At 57.3% G+C, this 15,802-nt stretch overlaps 2 protein-coding genes across 2 annotated transcripts in view; both read left to right on the top strand.

Moving 5' to 3' along the window:
- The window catches only part of LOC144934358 (obscurin-like), a 121,169-nt gene extending 118,984 nt beyond the window's left edge, over positions 1-2,185 (top strand). Inside the window, exons 136-138 of the mRNA XM_078860043.1 lie at positions 388-442; positions 892-1,003; positions 1,346-2,185. Coding sequence (XP_078716169.1) covers positions 388-442; positions 892-1,003; positions 1,346-2,185 — 1,007 coding nt within the window. The remainder of the gene's footprint in view (positions 1-387; positions 443-891; positions 1,004-1,345) is intronic.
- Positions 2,186-2,565: 380 nt separating this feature from the next.
- LOC144934396 (striated muscle preferentially expressed protein kinase-like) overlaps positions 2,566-15,802 on the top strand; it is an 80,136-nt gene continuing 66,899 nt past the window's right edge. Inside the window, 2 exon segments of the mRNA XM_078860117.1 lie at positions 2,566-3,250; positions 8,342-8,495. Coding sequence (XP_078716243.1) covers positions 2,821-3,250; positions 8,342-8,495 — 584 coding nt within the window. The 5' untranslated portion in view covers positions 2,566-2,820.

Here is a 15,802-nt window from a genome sequence, read left to right as displayed (position 1 = left end):
CCTCGGAGCGGGCCACATCAGAGTATCTCAAACGTATAGCCCAAAGTGCTCATACACCGGATTTCCTGCACACACGATTCATATTTTGTGTTGGCCAGTGAATATTTTGGCATCACATTATTGTTGTTAAACCTAACTTATTATGATCATGCGATTGGCATCGAGCCGTGGGGTGAATAATCCACTCGAATATTTTTGATACTTCTTTAATCGCATTGCCCGTACTGCATACCTTTTGGTGCCATATGTTCTTCGCATCCCAGGTCTTGGCAAATGAAACGCCTGCTTCAGTGGCTCTCACCTTAGTTATTCAGGAGGCTTGTGTGAGCATCCGCTGCTGCCGATCACTGAATAACCAACAGGTGCCCTCTGACTTTGTTGGTTCAGGTGCCGAGCAAGAAACTGAGAAAGACGCCAGAAGCTCAAAGAAAACTGTCATCATGTAAGCCGGGCTCCTCCCCACGCGTGTTCAGCCCTCACAGACATGCGCGGAGGCTCAGGCACCAGCCTCTCCGAGTTGGCGGCAGACAGCAAGCCGGCGCTCTGCGTTGACAGTCCCGCACGCAGCAGCTGTCAAACACAGAGCCTTCACGACCACTGGGGTTCTGCTTCCATGAGAGCCGTGATGTGAAATTCTACGAGCGCTTCTATCCAAAGCATCATCGCTTTTGTGTGGCAAAATTGACGCAAGGCACCCGGCGCGGTTGTGGTTAAGAGTTTAAAAGACGCTGCTGGCGTGGCGCTGCCTGCACACGTCTGTGACGCCTCGACCACGGCAAGGCCTCGCAGCTGCAGCCCCAGAGATGCCAGGCCTAGGAAGCCGCCAGCAGGTCCACAGCAGACGATTGCTCCCAGGGCCAGTCTGTGATTCAGCGCCGCTTCTCGAAGCAGGGTGAGGCTTGTGAGCGCTCCTCCCCTGCTCCTCGATGATAACCCGGTGACCTTTAGTGACCCCTGGTGGCTCCGTGCTGCCTGCGCATGGCAGACCATCCAGGCCGGGCAAGTAGGTCCTGTTCGAGCGGTCACCCGTCGTCGAGTTGCCAGCACGTGCTCACGGCACAGATGTGGTTGGTTGGGTTGTTTGCGAGTGTTGTTATTGCCCACACCGCGACAGTGCATGACACATGTTGTGCCGCGTTGCTCCATTGCACTGCCTGATCCCCGCGGTGCTCGTGGAGAGCGCTCGCCTATAACAACATCAGGGAACCGATCAGCGACTGTTTAACACCCTCCTGACCAGGCTAGAAAGGCGAAATCTAGATTGTTTCCCTGCTTAAACACTGCTTGAGAGCATTGATTCGGAATTATATACGCTGACATGTAGCCATGTCTATTCACACTGCAGGAATGTATTGGGGTCCTGACATTAATCCAACTGAACTCGTTAACCTGCGTAATTCTCTTGTTTTCCTGCAACCCCCACTGCCCCACTTACACTGCCCCGTCCACTGCTCCATTCACCCACTCACCTCGACCTCCAAACCTCCCACGCATCCGTGGCTTCCGCGTGCCCCACGCCACGCACGGACTCTCCGCCCCGTGCAGCGAGGAGACGGTCACCACGGTTGTGAAGAGCGCCGCCAAGCGCGCTCGCTCCCCACAGCCCACGACCACGATGATGATGACTCCCCCGGGGCCTCCCGGTGCCGAGTCCTCCTCCTGGACCCTGTCCACGGGGAGCGCCGGCCGCACGGAGATCCTCACGGAGACCACCATCACGCAGGCGCACTCAGACACGGCGACCACGGGCGCGGTGCCTCGCGTCAGAGTGATCGCGCCGGCGGGAGAAGGCCCGCAGAGGGAGGGGCCCACGGCGGGCTGGGTGCAGGTGGATGAACGCGTGGAGGTGCAGCTCGCGAGCCACACGCGTGGAGCCTCTCCGGTGGAGCCGGCCCCCCCACGAGGCGACCCCAACACCAACAACTCCAACAACAAGGCGGCGGAGGAGGAGAGGCCGCCGCCGTCGCCACTCGCCGGCGCGGACCCCGGACGACCGGGATCCCCCACCCCTGAAGATCGTGTTTCATCCCCTCTAGAGCACCGGGGTCCCGCGCGGCCCCCGTCCCCCGACGCGCAACATAGCGGCGTAGAGGTGTCCGTGACGGCCAAACACGGCGAGGGGCCAGGGTGGGAGGTGGAGGGGGCAGACCTCGCCGCGTCTGCGTCCGCTCCGCAGCTCGAGTAGGACGAGTTAAACCCCGAGCCGGGCCGTGTACTCGATGGCCCGCAGGGTCGCGGGCGCAGCCGTGACCACACTGGATGTGGGCGCCCGCGACCTCGCAGGGCGCGAGTGACGCTGTCCAGCAGACGGGAGGAGGAGGCGACAGACGTAGCGAGGTTTCCGCCTGTCGCGTTTGCACAGGCGCCCCGATAACGCCGCTCCGGAATTTGCCGTGGGGAGGTCCCGGGGTCCAGGAGCTCCGGGGGTCTTGGAGGTTCCGTGCGGAGGAACCTCGCATTGAACACAACGAGGCTGTACCCCGGGACGAGCGCAGAGAGGCTCTCGCACCTCTCGCGCGCGGCTCACGCTGCTGCTGCTGCTGCAATGCGATCCGCTCGGGGCTGGCGGGGCGCGGATAAAAATAAAGCGGAGAGCGCGCGCGCGCAACCGCCTCTGCCGCCGCCGCCAGTCCGAGCCAACATCGGCGGCTGCAGCTGCTGCGGGCAGTGACCGTGGCGAGGCCTCGCTCCCCGGCGGCGCGCGTTTGTCTCGTGTGGTGTTTGTGGTGCTGTAGCCTAGAGTAGCCGTACATCTGTTCGTTTGTGTAAAGAAAAAAAGCCAGTTTGCTTGTAGGGCTGTTCATTCTAAAGCGGTACGCAATGCATAACGCCGAAGCACAAATGACATTGAGAAGCGACGGTGACGAGTCGCGAGGGGAGGAGACTCCGCGCTCCCTCTGGAGGCCCCCGGCGAGCCCCCCCATCATCATCCCCACCAGGCACGCCGAGGTGGAGGAGGTTGCCGCGGTCCCCAACGGCACCCAGGCCGGCCCGCACCCCCGCCAGCCCGCGTTCGCAAGAGGGCTGCCCAGCTGCGCCATCGGCGCGGACTGCGACATTCGGCTGCGCGTGGAGGTGACGGGCTCGCCGCGGGCCCGCCTGAGCTGGCAGAAGGATTCGGCGCCCATTGAGCCCGAGGGCCGCGACGGCTTCGGCTGCCTGTGGCTGCGCGACCGCGCGCCCCGAGACGCCGGGGTCGACGCTTGCGCGGCGCGAACCTGTGCGCGCCACGCCGTCACCTCGCCCGCAGGTACCGCCCGCGAGAGCGCGGAGCCTCACTGCATGGTCGCCCCTCGGGGGCCGCGCCGATTGCCCGTCTCTGCTGCTGCTGCTGAATGCGATGAGAATGCATTGTACAAACTTGTACTTTAATAAAAATAGCGGACACTTTGCACGTGGCTACGCCGTGCCCGTGTCGTGTTTGTGTGACTTGCGTGGACGGGACGCGGTCGCGAAGGGGGGTTATTTAACTGCGCCGCGCGCTCGAGGAGGAGGACCGCGACTCGCTTCGGAGGCCTGAGCAGTGAGAGGAGTTCGCGATCAGTGGGGCACCACCGCCCGCCGCCGTCGGTAACACCCGCGCACCTGCGCTGTCGCTCACGCGCGCTATTCATAGCCGGCGGAGCGCGCTCCGCGTCCCAGCTCACAGATTGATCCGCGCCGCCGATTTTGCTGGGGTTGCAAGCGGCGGCGAGGGGATGTATGGGGTGGATCGAGGAAGAGGCCACTGTCGGGGCCGCTCGAGGCAGGGTGACACTGAGAGCCCCTTCTCAGCTGGCTGCGCCCTCTCAACAGAGCAGAGATCTTCTCTCCGAGCGTGTCGCCTACCTCGTGAGCGGCTCCGCGCGCTCTGCGCCCGAGCCGAACAGCGCGCCCCGGGCCACGGGGGAGCAGAGCGACAAACACCCAGGGGCGACTCCAAATATTTGCGACTCGTGACGCATGACGATGCGGCTGAGAGATCAACCCCCGCCCCCAAACCCCTCTGGCCTGGTGGCATCTCCCCCCGCGCTCCACGCGGTGACGTCTCCTGGCGCGCGGTGGGGGTGGTGGCGGTGGGGGTGGCGGTGGGGGTGTGGGCTCGTGGGGGTGGTGGTGGTGGGGGTGGTGCGGTGGGGGTGTGGGCCCGTGGGGTGTAGGGGGAGTGGAGAGGGAGACGAGTGAGAGGAAGCGCCCAGGCTGCGGCCCCCGTGTTGATCCGGCCTCGCTCTGGCGCTGCCCACGCGACTCCGCTCTCCGCCGCTCTCGCGAGGTACCCGTCGGTATTGAACATCGCGCCGCGGGGGGGTCTGCGTGTCAAGCGGGCGGGCGGGCGGGCAGGTGCGTGGCGGTGGTGAAATCGCGTTTCGCCCGCTGGGGATCGCGCTGGGGATCGTGCGGGGTGGAGGTGTGGCGTGAGGGGTCGCGCTGCAGCTCACCCATTGCAGAGGCGACACTCGGCTCCCTCGTCAGGGCTCGTGCAGTTCTCCCTGCTCGGAGTCACGAGCCACCTTCTCACAACTCATCGGGGAAGGGGAAGACGGAGGCCGGGCTGGGGGACGCCCGTCACAGAGTGAACAGCGAGAGCTGTGAGATCGCCCAGACACTCGAGGCTCCGTCACTTGCTCGGGGAGACTCGACTCCAGACGAGAGCCCGTCAACTCAGCTGGCTCCCGCCTGCATTGGACCCGCTTTCACGCGCTAAGCCTTCCTCCCCGTGGTTCTTATTTCTCCTCGAGATGCACCGTTATAATCATCATATTGGAGACAATCACTCGCCGTGGTTGATTTTCCTCCTCTCGGCTACTTGGCTCACCATCGCTCCCCCACGCGGACAACCTCAGGACATGTCCCTCACGCTCACCACGGGGCAGCATACACCACTTAACTTCATGCCGACTCATACGCACAATTAACACATCCTCCAATAATGATACTGAATAGAACACGAACTTGTGTGTGTTGTGTGACGGGACTTTTACGAGAGTGCTGTCGCCAAGAGCTCTCCGAGCAATGAATGTCACGATCTACCGTGGCTACTGTGGCTACTGTGGCTTGGGATGAACTACCGATTATTACCTTTCCGCCTGAATAAAACACCAACAGTTGAAGGAGCGTCTTATAATACTGTAGATGTGTTCGCGCCACCAGATTTGTATAACTTTAATAACACGGGCAACACGTTTGGGGCGAGTCTTCGTTCCTGGAGCGTTCTGTTATCCAGATCATACGATAATGAGGTGGTTTCATCCGTAGGAAATGAGTGCCATGGAGGAATGTGTACCGGATTGATTTTCAAATCGACCCAGCCGGGTTTTCAGAATATACAGTTCTGGTGCCGAGGCGAATCGAGCTGTCCCCGGCGTTGAGAGCAACCACCCACATCGTGTTAGGTGGCGGAGCACCTCGACGTTTCGTTGGACCCGTGCCAGGCTGGTCGTGAAGCCTTGGGCCACGGCTAAGGGGCACTTAAAACGCGCGCTGCGTCTGTAAAAGACGGGGAAAGTCGAGGTGCTGCTGCTGTCGCTGCTGCAGGTGGCGACGATGCCTCCAAACCACCCCCAGCCTCCCCACCGCCCCCGGTCCCATTAGCGCTGAGACAGCTGCCGCGTGACGCGTGCGCGCCAGGCAGAGTGGGGGGGGGGGCAGGGAGGATAAATTTAACCCGGGGACCCCTGGGCCCCCGCATTCCCCGGCCCCCCGAGCACGGGACAAGCGACTCGCTGCCCCTCCATCATCTCTCACGCGTCCACAGCGCGCGCGGGTCAATACAACTCGAGGAGCAACGAGAGACAAATGACCCAATTTGAGCTTCGCTTTATTCGACCGCGAGAAAGGCTGATAATTGTTACGGCAACGACATTACATTTATATAATCGACTCTTCCGGGATGGTCGCCACGTGAACGTGAAAGGGGTTAAGATTTGGCTTTGAGAGGGTCAGGACCCTCGATTGTTCGCGGCCACAGCCTCGCCGTTGAGACGTAATCAGAGTGGCCACTTTAACACGTAGTCGGCTGTCGCGACCAATATCCATAATGTAGGGGGGGGGGTGTGCTGGGTTGGATCGCCGGTCGATAATCCACCACCACCCGAGACAGGCAATTCGGCAGGTTTGTGACGTAAACAAGACGTGGCGGTGACGAGTCCGGCACTCCGGTTGTGCCGGAGAGTCGACCCGCACACAACATTCGCGATTTGAGGCACGACGACGTTTCGCTGGCGATTACAACCAGCTTCGGCCCAGGCGATTTGCCCGATTCGTGTTAAGAAGTCTTCCCCCCGCTGTCGGATTCTCTCGACCTCCCCGTGCATCGTTGAGGTTGTCAAGTCGGCCGCTCCTCCCCGCGCGTCACTGAGTCACGCGCGGGGCGCGCCGCCTGAACGAGGACATCGCGAGAGACATTTGGGGTCCACGAGATCGGCTCCGGTGGTGTCCCGTGAGTGTCCGCCGGCACTATCGCAAGCCCCAACCCCTCCTCCAACCCACGAGGCCCTGGGGGTTTATTTATACACACAAACACACGTGTGTTTGTGTGTATACGTGTGTGTGTACAGACACACGTGTGTGTGTGTGTGTGTGGCCGTAACACTGTTGTGGGGCAAGTGCTGTTAGCGAACACTATGAAAAAAAGCCGGCACGCCCACACGAGGGTGGGTGGCCAGAATCACGCCCGGCCGCCTTTGTCTCCCTTGTAGCATTGTTTACACATTGGTTACAGTGCTAACTTTGAGGCCGAGTCAACCTCGGAGACGCCCAGGACTGGTCCAGATACTCGTCACTGGTGTTGTCCGTGAGCGAGAACCACTGCGCCACCGCTCCCCCCGTGAATGATTGACGTCCAGGCCAAATTCCCACGATGAGAAGAAGATCACGTTGTCTCCGTCGACTCCGCATAAGACGCTTTGCGGCCAAGCGGTCAAACTTTGTGCAGCTGCTACGCAGGCCCCGATGGGTTTCATCGCCAAGTTGCGGCAGCCACTCCACTGTACGTACGAGCGCGTGTATTTGTGTTCATCGCTAAGTGCACCTAGCCTGGTACGACCGCTTTGGTAACGTGGCTGTCAAATTGTGACGAGCTGTGGCTGTGTTCAAGTGGTAAGTATATTTGGCTTTGTTCGATTCACGCTCACGGCCAACATCGGTGACGATTATTTGAACCGGTCCTGGGCCTCCCCTAGGTCGACTCAGCATCAAATGAGTACCTGGGGCGGTGTGCAAATATCGCCACTAGGGAGACAAAGGTGGCGGGGCGTGGTGCTGGCCACCCACCCCTCGTCTGCCGTTCCGGCCTTCATAGGTGCTCGCTAACAGCACTTGCCCCTACACTCTATTAAGGCTTTAGGGGGGATCGTTGTCTTTGTGTGCACGTGTATCCGCGCGTGTGTCCGCGCGTCGCCTCTGCTATCCGTGTCCAGTGAAACTGTGAGCAGTGGTGCCGTGAATTGCGCACTGCGCCAGGGTCCTGGCCACCGCAGTTCGATTCCCGGCCACGGCTACCATCAACGGTAATTGATATCTCAGCCAATAATGTGTACCTTGTGCGGTACAGTATGTAAACGTCAGCACATCGGAGAGACAAAGGTGGTTGGGCGTTGTGCTGGTGTTGTGTATCGTGCCGGTCCTTAAAAGGCGTTCGCTCACGGGACGTGCGGCAGAATTCTTCACCGCTGTAAGGCCGCGTGGCAATGTGTGCGTGAATGAGCGGTCGTGGGAAAGGGGAGCGGTGGTGCAGTGGTTAGCGCACCGCGCTGCGAACCCGGCGGCCCGGGTCGATTCCCGCTCACAGCCAACATCAGCGGTGAATATCTGAACTGGTTATGGGCCTCCCCTTGTGCGACTCAGCCAAAAATTTGTACCTGGTGCGATGTGCAAATGACCCAACTGGGGAGACAGGAGCGACGTTGGTGACCCATTCGTGTGCCGTCCCAGCCTTCATAGGTGCTAATCGCTAACATCACCTTCCCCAACAGTCTGTTCAAGCACATACGTTCATCTTTGTGTTGTGCGTGTGTCCGTGCGTGCATGAGTGTGGTGTGGACCAGCCGTGCCGCGATCAGGATATTATTTTCCAAAATCAATTCGGGGCGGCTCATTTACATTCTCCGAGTGGCTCCTTGTTTAATTACGCCAGTGCGGCCTGCTGCTGCTGGGGGGGGGTGTGGGCAGATGAGCATGGGAGGAAGAGCGCAACTCGAGGCTGTGCGGTGAACGTGGAGCCCCTGCAGCCTGCATCCGTGACGCAGAGCGGAGAGACTCCACCAAATAAGGAGCGAGCTGGGCCCGACGAACGCTCAACTCTCCCCACTCTCCCCCCTCTCTCCCCCCTCTCTCTCTCGCTCTCTCCCTGTCGTGCTCGAAGAGGCGGCCGCTCTGCAGTCGGAGGGACACGGGGAAGGGGCCCCCCGCGAGAGAGCGGAACCCCCCGGCCCAGGACGGGGGCTCTTGGTGCAGGGAGCAGCGAGCGGGAGCCGAGGGGACATTCAGTACGGGAGCAGCATGGTGCATCATTCGGGGTGAGACACGGGGAGCGCTGTCAGTGAGACACAGTGTCACTCACAGTGAGACACTCACGGTGAGACACTCACAGTGACACACACGGTGGGACACACGGTGAGACACTCACAGTGAGACACACACAGTGAGACACAGCGTCACTCACGATGAGACACTCACGGTGAGACACACACGGTGAGACACTCACAGTGACACACACGGTGGGACACACGGTGAGACACTCACAGTGAGACACACACAGTGAGACACAGCGTCACTCACGATGAGACACTCACGGTGAGACACACACGGTGAGACACTCACGGTGAGACGCACACGGTGAGACACTCACGGTGAGACACACACAGTGAGACACAGCGTCACTCACGATGAGACACTCACGGTGAGACACACACGGTGAGACACTCACGGTGAGACGCACACGGTGAGACACTCACGGTGAGACACACACAGTGAGACACAGCGTCACTCACGATGAGACACTCACGGTGAGACACACACGGTGAGACACTCACGGTGAGACGCACACGGTGAGACACTCACGGCGAGACACACACAGTGAGACACTCACAGTGACACACACGGTGAGACACTCACAGTGACACACACGGTGAGACACACACAGTGAGACACTCACGGTGACACACACACAGTGAGACACACACAGTGAGACACACACAGTGACACACTCACAGTGACACACTCACAGTGAGACACTCACGGTGAGACACTCACGGTGAGACACACACAGTGACACACTCACAGTGAGACACTCACGGTGAGACACACACGGTGAGACACTCACGGTGAGACACTCACGGTGAGACACTCACGGTGAGACACTCACGGTGAGACGCTCACGGTGAGACGCACACGGTGAGACGCACACGGTGAGACACTCACGGTGAGACACTCATAGTGAGACACTCACAGTGAGACACTCACGGTGAGACACTCACGGTGAGACACTCACGGTGAGACACTCACGGTGAGACACACGGTGAGACACTCACGGTGAGACATTCACGGTGAGACACTCACGGTGAGACACACACGGTGAGACACACACAGTGACACACTCACAGTGAGACACACACAGTGAGAAACTCACGGTGAGACACACATAGTAAGACACACACAGTGACACACACAGTGAAACACTCACAGTGAGACACACACGGTGAGACACACACGGTGAGACACACACAGTGAGACACACACAGTGAGACACTCACAGTGAGACACACACAGTGAGACACTCACAGTGACACACGGTGAGACACACACAGTGAGACACTCACAGTGAGACACACACAGTGAGACACTCACAGTAAGACACACACAGTGAGACACTCAACAGTGAGACACTCACAGTGACACACACACAGTGAGACACTCACGGTGAGACACACGGTGACACACACAGTGAGACACACGGTGACACACACAGTGAGACACACGGTGACACACACAGTGAGACACACGGTGACACACACAGTGAGACACTCACAGTGACACAAAGTGAGACACTCACAGTGACACACACAGTGAGACACACACAGTGAGACACTCACAGTGAGACACTCACGGTGAGACACACACAGTGAGACACACACAGTGACACAAACACAGTGAGACACTCACGGTGAGACACAGCGTCACTCACGGTGAGACAGCGTCAATCACGGTGAGACACTCACGGTGAGACACTCACAGTGAGACACACACAGTGAGACACACAGTGAGACACTCACAGTGAGACACACACAGTGAGACACACAGTGAGACACTCACGGTGAGACACACACAGTGAGACACACACAGTGAGACACACACAGTGAGACACTCACGGTGACACACACAGTGAGACACTCACGGTGACACACAGTGAGACACTCACGGTGAGACACTCACGGTGAGACACTCACGGTGAGACACACGGTGAGACACACACAGTGAGACACTCACGGTGAGACACACGGTGAGACACACACAGTGAGACACTCACGGTGAGACACTCAGAGAAACACACAGTGAGACACACACAGTGAGACACTCACGGTGAGAAACACACAGTGAGACACAGCGTCACTCATGGTGAGACACACACGGTGAGACACTCACGGTGAGACACTGACGGTGAGACACTCACGGTGAGACACTCACGGTGAGACGCTCACGGTGAGACGCACACGGTGAGACGCACACGGTGAGACACTCACGGTGAGACACTCATAGTGAGACACTCACAGTGAGACACTCACGGTGAGACACTCACGGTGAGACACTCACGGTGAGACACTCACGGTGAGACACACGGTGAGACACTCACGGTGAGACATTCACGGTGAGACACTCACGGTGAGACACACACGGTGAGACACACACAGTGACACACTCACAGTGAGACACACACAGTGAGAAACTCACGGTGAGACACACATAGTAAGACACACACAGTGACACACACAGTGAAACACTCACAGTGAGACACACACGGTGAGACACACACGGTGAGACACACACAGTGAGACACACACAGTGAGACACTCACAGTGAGACACACACAGTGAGACACTCACAGTGACACACGGTGAGACACACACAGTGAGACACTCACAGTGAGACACACACAGTGAGACACTCACAGTAAGACACACACAGTGAGACACTCAACAGTGAGACACTCACAGTGACACACACACAGTGAGACACTCACGGTGAGACACACGGTGACACACACAGTGAGACACACGGTGACACACACAGTGAGACACACGGTGACACACACAGTGAGACACACGGTGACACACACAGTGAGACACTCACAGTGACACAAAGTGAGACACTCACAGTGACACACACAGTGAGACACACACAGTGAGACACTCACAGTGAGACACTCACGGTGAGACACACACAGTGAGACACACACAGTGACACAAACACAGTGAGACACTCACGGTGAGACACAGCGTCACTCACGGTGAGACAGCGTCAATCACGGTGAGACACTCACGGTGAGACACTCACAGTGAGACACACACAGTGAGACACACAGTGAGACACTCACAGTGAGACACACACAGTGAGACACACAGTGAGACACTCACGGTGAGACACACACAGTGAGACACACACAGTGAGACACACACAGTGAGACACTCACGGTGACACACACAGTGAGACACTCACGGTGACACACAGTGAGACACTCACGGTGAGACACTCACGGTGAGACACTCACGGTGAGACACACGGTGAGACACACACAGTGAGACACTCACGGTGAGACACACGGTGAGACACACACAGTGAGACACTCACGGTGAGACACTCAGAGAAACACACAGTGAGACACACACAGTGAGACACTCACGGTGAGAAACACACAGTGAGACATAGCGTCACTCATGGTGAGACACACACGGTGAGACACACACAGTGAGACACTCACGGTGAGACACTCACAGTGAGACACTCACAGTGACACACACGGTGAGACACTCACAGTGACACACTCACAGTGACACACACAGTGAGACACTCACAGTGAGACACACACACAGTGAGACACTCACAGTGAGACACACACGGTGAGACACTCACAGTGAGACACTCACAGTGAGACACAGCGTCACTCACGATGAGACACTCACGGTGAGACACACACGGTGAGACACTCACGGTGAGACGCACACGGTGAGACACTCACGGTGAGACACACACAGTGAGACACACACAGTGAGACACACACAGTGACACACTCACAGTGACACACTCACAGTGAGACACTCACGGTGAGACACTCACGGTGAGACACACACAGTGACACACTCACGGTGAGACACACACGGTGAGACACTCACGGTGAGACACTCACGGTGAGACACACACGGTGAGACACTCACGGTGAGACACTCACGGTGAGACACTCACGGTGAGACGCTCACGGTGAGACGCTCACGGTGAGACGCACACGGTGAGACGCACACGGTGAGACACTCACGGTGAGACACTCATAGTGAGACACTCACAGTGAGACACTCACGGTGAGACACTCACGGTGAGACACTCACGGTGAGACACACGGTGAGACACTCACGGTGAGACATTCACGGTGAGACACTCACGGTGAGACACACACGGTGAGACACACACAGTGACACACTCACAGTGAGACACACACAGTGAGAAACTCACGGTGAGACACACATAGTGAGACACACACAGTGACACACACAGTGAAACACTCACAGTGAGACACACACGGTGAGACACACACGGTGAGACACACACAGTGAGACACACACAGTGAGACACTCACAGTGAGACACACACAGTGAGACACTCACAGTGAGACACTCACAGTGACACACGGTGAGACACACACAGTGAGACACTCACAGTGAGACACACACAGTGAGACACTCACAGTAAGACACACACAGTGAGACACTCAACAGTGAGACACTCACAGTGACACACACACAGTGAGACACTCACGGTGAGACACACGGTGACACACAGTGAGACACACGGTGACACACACAGTGAGACACACGGTGACACACACAGTGAGACACACGGTGACACACACAGTGAGACACTCACAGTGACACAAAGTGAGACACTCACAGTGACACACACAGTGAGACACACACAGTGAGACACTCACAGTGAGACACTCACGGTGAGACACACACAGTGAGACACACACAGTGACACAAACACAGTGAGACACTCACGGTGAGACACAGCGTCACTCACGGTGAGACAGCTCAATCACGGTGAGACACTCACGGTGAGACACTCACAGTGAGACACACACAGTGAGACACACAGTGAGACACTCACAGTGAGACACACACAGTGAGACACACAGTGAGACACTCACGGTGAGACACACACAGTGAGACACACACAGTGAGACACACACAGTGAGACACTCACGGTGACACACACAGTGAGACACTCACGGTGACACACAGTGAGACACTCACGGTGAGACACTCACGGTGAGACACTCACGGTGAGACACACGGTGAGACACACACAGTGAGACACTCACGGTGAGACACACGGTGAGACACACACAGTGAGACACTCACGGTGAGACACTCAGAGAAACACACAGTGAGACACACACAGTGAGACACTCACGGTGAGAAACACACAGTGAGACACAGCGTCACTCATGGTGAGACACACACGGTGAGACACACACAGTGAGACACTCACGGTGAGACACTCACAGTGAGACACTCACAGTGACACACACGGTGAGACACTCACAGTGACACACTCACAGTGACACACACAGTGAGACACTCACAGTGAGACACACACAGTGAGACACTCACAGTGAGACACACACGGTGAGACACTCACAGTGAGACACTCACAGTGAGACACTCACAGTGAGACACTCACAGTGACACACACGGTGAGACACTCACAGTGACACACTCACAGTGAGACACTCACAGTGACACACACACAGTGAGACACTCACAGTGAGACACTCACAGTGAGACACTCACGGTGAGACACACACGGTGAGACACTCACAGTGAGACACTCACAGTGAGACACTCACAGTGAGACACTCACAGTGAGACACTCACAGTGAGACACTCACAGTGACACACACGGTGAGACACTCACAGTGACACACTCACAGTGACACACTCACAGTGACACACACAGTGAGACACTCACAGTGACACACTCACGGTGACACACTCACAGTGACACACACGGTGAGACACTCACAGTGACACACTCACGGTGAGACACACACAGTGAGACACTCACAGGGACACACACAGTGAGACACTCACGGTGAGACACACACAGTGAGACACTCACGGTGAGACACACACAGTGACACACACGGTGAGACACTCACGGTGAGACACACACAGTGAGACACACACAGTGAGACACTCACAGTGAGACACTCACGGTGAGACATACACAGTGAGACACACACAGTGACACACTCACAGTGACACACTCACAGTGAGACACTCACGGTGAGACACACAGTGACACACTCACAGTGAGACACTCACAGTGAGACACTCACGGTGAGACACTCACGGTGAGACACACACGGTGAGACACACACAGTGACACACTCACAGTGAGACACACACAGTGAGAAACTCACGGTGAGACACACACGGTGAGACACACACAGTGAGACACACACAGTGAGACACTCAACAGTGAGACACTCACAGTGACACACACACAGTGAGACACTCACGGTGAGACACACGGTGACACACACAGTGAGACACACGGTGACACACACAGTGAGACACACGGTGACACACACAGTGAGACACTCACAGTGACACACAGTGAGACACTCACAGTGACACACACAGTGAGACACACACAGTGAGACACTCACAGTGAGACACTCACGGTGAGACACACACAGTGAGACACACACAGTGACACACACACAGTGAGACACTCACGGTGAGACACAGCGTCACTCACGGTGAGACAGCGTCAATCACGGTGAGACACTCACGGTGAGACACTCACAGTGAGACACACACAGTGAGACACACAGTGAGACACACAGTGAGACAGTCACAGTGAGACACACACAGTGAGATACACAGTGAGACACTCACGGTGAGACACACACAGTGAGACACACACAGTGAGACACTCACGGTGACACACACAGTGAGACACTCACGGTGAGACACTCACGGTGAGACACTCACGGTGAGACACTCACGGTGAGACACACGGTGAGACACACACAGTGAGACACTCACGGTGAGACACACACAGTGAGACACTCACGGTGACAAACTCAGTGAGACACACGGTGAGACACACACAGTGAGACACTCACGGTGAGACACTCAGAGAAACACACAGTGAGACACACACAGTGAGACACTCACGGTGAGACACACACAGTGAGACACAGCGTCACTCATGGTGAGACACACACGGTGAGACACACACAGTGAGACACTCACGGTGAGACACACACGGTGAGACACACACAGTGAGACACACACAGTGAGACACTCACAGTGAGACACTCACAGTGACACACGGTGAGACACACACAGTGAGACACTCACAGTGAGACACACACAGTGAGACACTCACAGTGAGACACACACAGTGAGACACTCAACAGTGAGACACTCACAGTGACACACACACAGTGAGACACTCACGGTAAGACACACGGTGACACACACAGTGAGACACACGGTGACACACACAGTGAGACACACGGTGACACACACAGTGAGACACA

Source organism: Lampetra fluviatilis, chromosome 10 (genome assembly GCF_964198595.1).
Source record: "Lampetra fluviatilis chromosome 10, kcLamFluv1.1, whole genome shotgun sequence".
Taxonomy (NCBI): domain Eukaryota; kingdom Metazoa; phylum Chordata; class Hyperoartia; order Petromyzontiformes; family Petromyzontidae; genus Lampetra; species Lampetra fluviatilis.
The sequence above is the reverse complement of the archived record's forward strand: the minus strand, read 5'-3'. Positions and strand labels throughout refer to the sequence as shown.